The sequence below is a fragment of the Oncorhynchus kisutch genome, unplaced genomic scaffold (assembly GCF_002021735.2).
Source record: "Oncorhynchus kisutch isolate 150728-3 unplaced genomic scaffold, Okis_V2 scaffold2572, whole genome shotgun sequence".
Classification (NCBI taxonomy): domain Eukaryota; kingdom Metazoa; phylum Chordata; class Actinopteri; order Salmoniformes; family Salmonidae; genus Oncorhynchus; species Oncorhynchus kisutch.
In genome coordinates this window covers 17223-27770 of record NW_022264517.1, presented here as the reverse complement: position 1 = coordinate 27770, position 10548 = coordinate 17223, and the positions used below count along the sequence as shown (strand labels likewise).

The 10548-nt window shown below is 43.1% G+C and overlaps 1 protein-coding gene across 7 annotated transcripts; it reads left to right on the top strand.

Annotated features, from left to right (window-relative positions):
* Positions 1-828: 828 nt before the first annotated feature.
* LOC116370498 (TOG array regulator of axonemal microtubules protein 1-like) lies at positions 829-10309 on the top strand. 7 transcript variants are annotated; one of them, XM_031819770.1, is made up of 9 exons: positions 829-930; positions 1115-1666; positions 2050-2312; positions 2658-2781; positions 2980-3085; positions 3237-3472; positions 4382-4534; positions 5576-5707; positions 9211-10309. In XM_031819770.1, exons 4-9 carry the CDS (start codon positions 2663-2665, stop codon positions 9332-9334), a joined length of 870 nt encoding a protein of 289 aa, XP_031675630.1. In that variant the 5' UTR covers positions 829-930; positions 1115-1666; positions 2050-2312; positions 2658-2662; the 3' UTR covers positions 9335-10309. The 7 variants fall into 7 exon arrangements, with proteins under 7 accessions (XP_031675630.1, XP_031675629.1, XP_031675631.1 ...); XM_031819769.1 differs by lacking the exon at positions 829-930 and having other exon boundaries at positions 1043-1666; XM_031819771.1 differs by lacking the exon at positions 829-930 and having other exon boundaries at positions 1043-1666; positions 9150-10309.
* Positions 10310-10548: the final 239 nt, after the last annotated feature.

Below are 10548 nucleotides of genomic sequence, written 5' to 3'. Positions count from 1 at the left end.
GGCTGGAGGGTCATGTCAGGATGAGCCTGCAGGAAGTGTACCACACGAGGGAGGAGGATGTCTTCCCTGTAATAACAGCGTTGAGACTGCCTGCAATGACAACAAGCTTAGTCCGATGATGCTGTGACACACTGCCATCCAAATCGATATCGCTCCAGAGTACAGGCATCGGTGTAACGCTCATTCCTTCAACGATAAACGTAAATCTGGACCATCACCCCTGGTGAGACGAAACCCGACTCGTCAGTGAAGAGCACTGTTTGGCAGTCTTTCTGGTCCAGCGACGGTGGGTTTGTTCCCATAGGCGACGCTGTTGCCGGTGATGTCTAATGAGGACCTGCCTTACAACAGGCCTACAGCCCTCAGTTCAGCCTCCAGCTTATTGCGGGTAGTCTGAGCACTGATGTAGGGATGTGCGTGGGAAACATGGGAAACAGTGTTTAAACCCTTTACAATGAAGATCTGTGAAGTGGCTTGGATTTTTACAAATTATCTTTGAAAGACAGGGTCCTAAAAAGTTTAAAGTTTGCTGAGTTTATATATATATATATATATTTACAAATTCACCACATTCATGATTTAAATGGGAATCAAAAAGCTTTCATGAATGTTCACCATGTGCTGATGTGCTCAGCACTGTCAACAGACCCCATTATGACATCACAATGTAACGGAAGCCTTGCCATGATATCATTGCTGGTTCCATCTGACAAGCAAAATTTCATTCATGATAGATCTCTCCAGAGATAGGTTAAGTTCTTATTTGAGAGTGTTAATATTTATCATCAATGGCTTATCGAGGGGAAAAATCAAGTGAGTTGACAAACCTCCAGAAGGAGAACTCACAGATGAAGAGCGTCATCGAAAACCTGAGGAAGCAAAACATGGCTTTAAAACCAACAGGATGACCAGGACAAGTTTTCAAGTTTTGTAAGGCTCATCAGTTTTTTCAAACGTTTTTCCAAAATATCACTGTTTATTTTGTGGTTTCATAGACATACAGTAGGCCTACATCCATAAATCTTTAGCTTAAAAGTTTTCATGACACACTGTAGAAACTATTTTGCCTTCTTCACTTCTGTTATACATTTCATACTGTACCATTGTGATCCAGGGCTATCAGGAGAGCTACCCAATCGCAGAGGGCCATCGTGGCTTCATCAGTGATGCCAGACTTCTGCAGATGCAGAGAGCTGAAAGAGAGGCCATGGAAGCAAAGCAAAGAAAGATAAGTGCTATCCATGAGAATTATGTCCGGACTGCTCTCATCGGGGTTGGCAGCACCTTCGCGCACCACTTCGTCCCCTCTATTCAGTGCATTCCGCGGCCGAAAGCTCCACCGAGGCCTTTGCCACGAAGGCTTGAGCACATAGCTCTGGCCCCACTGAAGAACGTGGTGGGGGTGGACGGAGCCCAAGTTCGACCCGGATCTCACTCTCTGGAGTCCATCCAGGTAAATAAGTCATTCAGCAGCAGTAGCGTGTGGCCTGTTCCCGTCCCTCCCACTGCAGCTCCCTCCAAGAGGGGAAAGAAGAAGAAGGGCAGGCGGGGAGTCAAAGCCCTGAAAGTCCAGTCGGACCAGGGCTGTGCTGACAACAACGGACCCATTGACCTGATGGAGGAGGTGAGGGACATCGAGGCTCACCTGAAGGAGGAGGACTGGAAGGTAGGATGGACTTCAAATGTATTGTAAATGTGAAAATTTGCGGTTCAGAATTATACTTGGACTGATAAATTGCCAAAACAGATAGTGGTTCCATGTCTTAAAATCAAATCAATCACATGTGCCGAACACAACAAGTGTAGACCTTACCGTGAAACCAACAGTGCAGTTCAAGAAGAGTTAAGAAAATATTTCCCAAATAACTAAAGTAAAAATTAATAATAATTAAAGTAACACAATAACGAGGCTAAATACAGGGGGTATCGGTTTAAACAGCATGATAGAATAGATCCTAGAATACAGGATCTCTCTGTATTAGTTTATGTATATACTAGTTCTATATGTATTTCTATGATGGGAGCATTGTTTTCTGGTCTACACCAAAGGTGGTACATGAGGTGAAGGCCATGGGCAGGAGAAGTTTGGGCTCGGCCATGTCCACGGGGGAAATAGCAACCAGCTCTCTGGGAAGCCTGAGCTCAGTGGATATGAACACCCCCTGCGGAGCTCCGTGACTACTTGGATGTCGGGACCCCGGTCAAGTCGCTTGACAGCCCACCCAGGCCTGCTCCCCCTCCTACCAAGCCCAGGAGCAAACAGCCTTGGCCTATAAGGTTCCTTAGCCTGCCAAAGGCTGCCACCGGCTCAGGTCAGTCCCTCTCATGTATTCACACAAATGTAAATAAGACAGGGAGATGAAGCTAGGTAGAGTGATAGAAAGACAGTAGGAAGGGAAGGGACACAAATGGCTTTAGCCCAGGGATAAGACATTTTTCCACACTTGATTTGCCTGTTTCACAGTGAGATAACTTTTACTCAAGGTTAATTGGACCCTGTTTCTGAGCAGGGAGAGCACCAAAAATATATGTGCTAAATTTAAAATGATATCATAATGAACTAGTGTTAAAAGCTACAAACAGATATGGAAATTAGTAAATACATAAATAAATACATACAGTTCATAGAGAGATAGATGTCTGCTGTCAACCCATAGACAAGATGGCAGCCAGTGAGCCAAAGGGTCAAATTAAGAACCAGGCCAGATTGCAGCCTCTGTCCAACCCAGAGCAGGCCCTGACTAAGACCTTCAAGCTGCTCCACTCTGCCTCTGATGACTGGTGAGCATTCACTGTAGACGAGACCAATGGAGCTAGGCTAAAGGAAGCACAGTGTAGTGTCCTTGGAAAAGTAGATTTGAGCTACAGAGCATAGAAACTTCTGAAATTAAATGACCAGAGTCCTAATTGATGAACATCATTTGAATGTTTTTGGAAAATGTTGTGTAAAATGCTTACGTTTCTTTCACTGAATTGCAGGGAGAAGAAGATCGAGGGCTTGACCTTTCTCCGTGTGATGGCTCAGAACCACATGGACATACTGATGCCTAAACTCCATGATATCTGTCTTGCCATTATAAATGAGGTAGCTGTATTCATTCACTGCCCTATTCATTCATCTGCACAAATGTGCTACATTTGGAGAACAAGTCAAATTATTGTTTCATGTTTCTGATGTTCGTGGGTTGTTCTGCTCAACATTAATAGCTGGTCCTGTGTGTGTTATTATGATTCAGGTGAAGAACCTGCGCTCTGCAGTGTCCTGTGCTGCCATGGCCACACTGGGTGACATGTACGTCCACCTCCAGAGGGCCATGGACAGTGAGGTGGAGGTGACGGCACGCGTGCTGCTGCACAAAGCCAGCGAGGCCAACGCCTTCATCCGGCAGGGCGCCAACTCTGCCCTGGGTCACATGGTGCAGAGCTGCACCCCTACACGTGTCATGAATGCCCTGCTGGTCGGTGGGCTGAGGTAAAGAGGGAGAGGGGTCAATTAACACTCACTAAGGGGTAGATCCGGACTTCCACAAATTATCCCATTATCCAAGCCTCAAAATTGAAAAGATTGAAATACTGCTAGTTTTTAATTAACTGCCTTTTTCATCAGCATGCTAGGTTATTCCACAACACTTCCGGCAGCAACTCACCCCAACGCTAGACGTCACATTTGAATGGAATCACATTTTTTTGTTATGTCTTATACTTCCTTGTGTTGTGTACTTCTTATTTTACCATTGCATTATTTAGATTATTTTTAGCCATTGGTGGAGAGGTACTGTCTACTGATGTGTGCTAGCCTTTGGGGAGTAACAAGTCATTTATAAACATTTATAAAGTATATATAGTGAACACTTTAGATTAGGGGCTATTAGTGAGGCACTGAGGTATTCGTAAGTACATGTACTCACATTCATAAATGCACTCATTAATAAATACACCATTTGTGACATTTATAAATACATTAATAAATATGTATATAAATGGTGAGTCAAACCATTAATCAACCATTAACAAATGCCTTGACAGTAACTCCTTTATAACTGGTTTATAGTACATTAGTAGTACATTATTAATCATTTACAAATTGTGAACATACTATGATCAAACACCTCATGAACAAATCATTTAAAATAGCGTTTTTAAATGTGTAAATAACTATTTATAGATTTCTTATTGACATTTACAAAGGTAGGAATAATGATTCATAAATGGTAAGTAACAAACAGTTTATAAATGGTATATTAAGGGACCTTAATATAAAGTCTTACCGAACATTTTGATCCATCGATGAGACGTCATCAATACAATCCATTATCATTCATCTCCTAACTCATGTATCTCTATGATATGTAACTGATGTGCTCTGTTTTTCCTTCCTCAGCCACCGTAACGCGAGGAGCTGCACTGCTCAGCACCTGGAGAGACTGGCTGAGGTCATGGGGACGGCTCGTCTCCTGTCGGGGAAGAAAGACCTCACTGACCGTTTCTTGATTGCCGTCAGTAAACTGGCTGTGGACCCTTCACAGGAAGTCAGGTGGGAAGTTCCTCCTGTAAAGTAGCTTGCTTCAACATAACAGTTAAGGCCGGGATTCAACCATGGCTCGCTATAGCACTAGATCGCCGACAATGCAGCTTTTAAAGGTAATTTAGTCTTGAGTCAACATCTGCAGCGTTTACCACGAATACAAATTGAAATTGACTTTAAAAGCCACATTGTCGTCTGTCTACAGCATCTATGCTAAAGGGTGTAATGGATTGAATTGCGGATTTTAGGTATTCCAAAACAACCACAGGTTCTCTTGGAGGGGAATAGTAATTGAAAACAAAAAGGAAAAATTATAAACACAAATAAGTGCTACGTGGCATAGGACAATCCAAGTCCAGGCACCCATGTGGGTTTGAAAGTTAAAAAGCCAAAAGCTTAGCCGGGATGTTTGGCCGGGAGGGATGTTCTTCTCCCATCGCCAACTAGCGACCTCCTGTGGTGGGCGGGGTGCAATGCACGGACACGGTCGGCAGGTGTATGGTGTTTCCTCCGACACATTGGTGCTTCCAGGTTAAGCGGGCATTGTGTCAAGAAGCAGTGCGGCTTGGCTGGGTTGTGTTTCGGAGGACGCACGGCTCTCGACCTTCGCATCTCCAGAGTCTTTACGGGAGTTGCAGCGATGGGCAAAGACTGTAACTACCTATTGGATACCACGAAATTGGGGTAAAAATTACAAATGTAAATGAGTCCAAATAGTCAGTACCTGATTCAGTTTCCTTCCATCTGTTTGGTGCCTAATGAAGACAACCCTACTTGATCACAATGGTCGGTCTGAGCCAAGTGCTGTGCAGATTCGCTTAGATTTTCATAATAACGAATGGTTAAAACCCAGTTGTTATATTGTTGAGATGATTTGTAGATCAGGTAATGCGGTACATTGCTCAAACTGACCCTCTTGCAAATTCTACCTAATGTATGTCTTATTTTTTCTCAGGTTGCCATCAATTGAGTACTGTTTTTAATCACAGACAGCAGAAATGATTTGATATGTTGCACGTTTAAGATGATATTCATATCTTTTGTCCACAGGCATCATGGTCGCAATATCTTGAGCAACATGGCCACCAATGGCGACTTTCCTAAAATGTGGGACAAATTCGCTCCGAGGAAAGAGAGAGAATCCTTGAGGGAGGTCATCTCAAAGGTTAACCTCAAAGAAAGGTACATTCTCTCTGGATGATTAGAAGAAGTGTAACAAATGAGCTGATATGATTACAGAAATCCAATCCCACTGGGCACAGAAATCAGATCCATGTCTAGTTTGATTTAAATTTGGGAACTCAACCAAAATGTGAAATCAACCAAAAATGCTGGTTAAAAGTTGGGTGAAAAAAATCCAATTGAGTTTTCAGCGTTGATTCACCGTCATCACATAGATTTTCTTGTTGTTGAAATGAGGTGGAAAAGTTTATTCAACCAGTTTTGGCCCAAAGGGATGAATTTAATATACTTGTCACAACTCTTACCGAAGGTGGCTCCCCTTCCCGTTCGGGTGGCGCTCGGCGGTCGTCATCACCGGCCTACTAGCTGCCACTGATTCTTTCCTCCCCCTCCTTGTCTGTTTATTGGTTACACCTGTTGTGTATTTGCTGATTAGTTGGGCTTTATTAGCCAGCCGGCCCGCCTGCTCTTTGTGCGGGATTGTTTTGTGTAACTTGTGTGCACGTCTGTGGGTTACATGTTTCCCATTTCGTGGGTTTTGCTGGACAGTTTAAGTCCCCGTGTTTGGGGCGTTGTTTTGTTGTACGCCCTGTGTTTTCGTGGGGTTGGCTTATGTTCGCCTATGGGCCTATGGGCTTATGTTCGCCTATGGGCCTATGGGCTTATGTTCGCCGTTTTGTGCATTAAATTAGCACTACCCTGAACTCTCTGCTTCCTGCGCCTGACTTCTCACCCACTACACCCAGAACGTTACAATACTGTAAGATTATATCTTTCTGTCTTTTCTCTTTTTCAACAGGAATATCTGAATCATCCCCAACTTGACTATATATTTGTATGTAAATATTTGCACATTTCCCAACTTGACTATTATCCCCTCCAGCCCCCAAACTCCAATATTTTCTCTCATTCTAAGAAATTTGACACTATCATCCAACTCCCATGTAAATGCATCTTTAAACTGCATTGACTCCTTGTCCAAGTTCTGAATCCACTATAAGGCCATATGAACCACATTCAAAGCACTAAATTACCTTTCCTCGAAGCTCCTATCTGATCTACCAGCTCAATAGTGGTCTACTGAAACCATACTCACCATCTCAGGGGGTGCTCAGATCATCAACCACTGACCTCCACACCATCCTCAAAACCAGCAGTCCTCTTTTGGAGACAGATTGGTCAGTGCTCCTGTATGGCACCAACATTGTGGATTTTCATCCAATACTTCTGTACTATGGGAACATTCTTTGGACAATAAAATGAGGTAAAATGGAAGCTGGCTACAGTCTCAGTTTTATCCTCCAAGACAGTTTGAGGATGTGTAACAACAATACCTGTGGTTTAACTTGACGATCAGGGCCAGATTACCGAATGGGCACGCAGGGCACCTGCCCTGTGGGCCCTGACCTCCAGGGAATATCATCATAACATCCAAAACTAAAAAAATTGTGGATGTATATTACAGTACGTGGACGTTTTACATTTCGTGAGCTCGTTTCATAGTTTGTAGCCATGTTATATATACATTTGTGCATATTTTGTAGAAATTCCTGAGCATTTAAACATTTTTAGTGGGGATGTTGTATATCAATTTTCTTACTGGTGCTCTTCCATGCCGTCCTTAGGAGGGGTGCGTCACTTGAGTAGGTTGAGTCACTGACGTGATCTTCCTGTCTGGGTTGGCGCGCCCTTTTGAGTTGTGCCGTGGCGGAGATCTTTGTGGGCTATACTCGGCCTTGTCTCAGGATGGTAAGTTGGTGGTTGAAGATATCCCTCTAGTGGTGTGGGGTTACATCCTTCCTGTTTGGCCCTGTCCGGGGGTATCATCAGATGGGGCCACAGTGTCTCCTGACCCCTCCTGTCTCAGCCTCCAGTATTTATGCTGCAGTAGTTTAAGTGTCGGGGGGCTAGGGTCAGTTTGTTATATCTGGAGTACCTCTCCTGTCTTATCCGGTGTCCTGTGTGAATTTAAGTATGCTCTCTCTAATTCTCTCTTTCTCTCACTCTCTCGGAGGACCTGAGCCCTAGGACCATGCCTCAACTCTCTAGAGACAGCAGGAGTGGTAGAGATACTCTTAATGATCGGCTATGAAAAGCCAACTGACATTTACTCCTGAGGTGCTGACTTGCTTCACCCCCGACAACTATTGTGTTTATTATTATTTGACCATGCTGGTCATTTATGAACATTTGAACATCTTGGCCATGTTCTGTTATAATCTCCACCCGGCACAGCCAGAAGAGGACTGGCCACCCCTCATAGCCTGGTTCCTCTCTAGGTTTCTTCCTAGGTTTTGGCCTTTCTAGGGAGTTTTTCCAAGCCACCGTGCTTCTACACCTGCATTGCTTGCTGTTTGGGGTTTTAGGCTGGGTTTCTGTACAGCACTTTGAGATATCAGCTGATGTACGAAGGGCTATAAAAATACATTTGATTTGATTTGACAGACCCCACACTCATCGCTAGAGATCGAACTTCAGACTCCCTCCAAAACCACTGAACCCCTCAACACACCGAAAGAGATTACGATATACCCCCTTAGAGGGAGCCGGAACAGGATAACTCCCTCCACCATCACAAAGACACAGAGGAGGAGGAACTATCCAACACCCAGGGAGAGAGAACGAGTGACCTCAGTCGAACACAGCCAGAAAGAGGAGGTGGAAGAGGTGTTAGATAGAGGATGTGAGCAAGAAAGAGCAGAAGGCTTCTGGTCAGCCAAATGGCAGGCAGAGGGAGAGGTCATAGTGATTCACACCCACAGAGAGAAAGACAACCCACACAACCTCTTGGTTGAGATGAACCGCACAGCGTTAGAGGCAGAGGGCTTTCAGCGCTAGCCAGTCAGCCTGCCTGCTCTGATCCTCAAGTCAATTGTATTTAAATTCATGTTCATTAAAGATTTTTATTCAAGAATTGAAAAGTCCCATTTACTTAATGATCATTTTTCACTGTCTTCAACCCTCAAGAACCAGGGTTAGTCTGGGTCACCCTTTTACTGGGCAAACACAACTTGCATATCATCATAGACTAGGCCGAAACGTTAATCTTTTAACCTTGCCTGAATAAAACAATGCATTTTTTTTATAGTGAGCAAGAGTTGCGCTTTTTCCTTTTCTATGATGATGATCACATTTTTGGTTGCACCTCAACTCAACGTTGGTTGAGCGCCCTCTGTTTTTTTATTGTCAAATAATACATATATTTTTTAATGTACAAAGTAAATTATTCAAAGCATTAAAATTGTAATGTTTCCAACTTATTTATACAACCTACTCCACACTTACAAAGTGAAAGTTTATAGAAATTCTGAAATTAAGTAGTAAACAAGAAAAGCAGAATTGAGTCCAATTATAATGCAAATAATTTAATGGTCTATGGTTCAATCCCATTTCTGAAGGTCTGATGAATAATTAATATTGTTCCTCCTCTTCCTTGTGGCAGGCGCAGCAGCACACTGCCCTCCAAAGCCTGCAAAATAATCGCTCGACTGCCCCTTTCCTAGCTCTGCATGGAACATCCAGTGTCACATCCTTGGTGACGTGTGGGGTGACATCCGGGATGACCACAGCAACATCCTCTGGAAAGGGAAAAAAGAGGATCAGGATGTAAACAAATGCAAACCGTAGCTTCTTAACACTGGCCAGTTGAAAGGTTCTGCTAAGATGTCATGACAAACGGCACCTGTCAGAGTGCTCTCTAAGTGTTACTCACCTGCTTGGATGTCAGCTGGCAGAGTGTCGAAGACGGACATCGTGAGAGTCCTTTCTTCAGGTGTGACATGCTCAATCGATCCTATTTATTTGTACTGAAATGTGATCTTTTTTTTTCTCTGCTGCTACTCGTGTTTTACAGAAACACGTTTGAGTGGGTTTTCTACAGTCTGGCGCATGTTGACACAAGATGGAGAATGCATATGCTGCAAACCAGCACAACTATCACGCATCAACTATAGACGAGTTTCACTCACTACTGCAGTTTGGAGTTAGGTTGATGTTAGAGGCTACTGGAGGAAGTTATGGGGCATACTTGAACTCTTTAAGGGAACATGAACCTTTCTACTCCTGCAAATTATGACTAATAACCCTAATCAAATTCTACGAGATGGGTTTTTGAATGCAGTACTGTATTTTCATTGAAATGGCAGATTTGTATGATTTCACACAAAAAAATTGTATGTAATGCTTCCCACAAAAAAATTATTTTACTATTTTGTTTCAAATGGTCCCTCTGGCATGCATATTTCTGTATGACTTAACACATGTTTGAATCCCACTTCCTTGATATTTTTAAGTTAATTTTAGTCCTCCTCCTTGCATGTTTTGTTCCATACCTGTGCCTTGGAGAAAACAACTATAGCCCTCCAAGTCTAATACGCTATACACAACAGCAGCCTACAGTGTTAACTTATTGAGAATGTATATCATTGTATTTAACATTCAAACCTCTTTTGAACTCTTCAGATCTTAACCGGATCAAACTGGAATGTTAATATATTACCCTAAGTCAAACTGGTTTTGGTGTCTTAGACACAAAAGGTTGTTTTCTCCTCATAGTAAAAACACTGTTTCATGGTTTGGATTAAAAACACTGGGTATTTGTTACGTAGAACTTTGTGTTTTTTGGGGGGGAAAGCAATACTTAGCTCTACTGCTGTCTATGTAGAGGCCTAGTTAGAATTGTATTGCAATGACAGGTGAAGTGCTTGTTGAAATCATGCTGCCTTGCTGCTCATTCCTTAAAGTACTTATAACTCTGACGCCCTCTGGTGGCATTTTATAAACGATGCATAATATTGTATACTGCCCTCATAAAGTACATTTCGGTCCTTACAGAAACATGC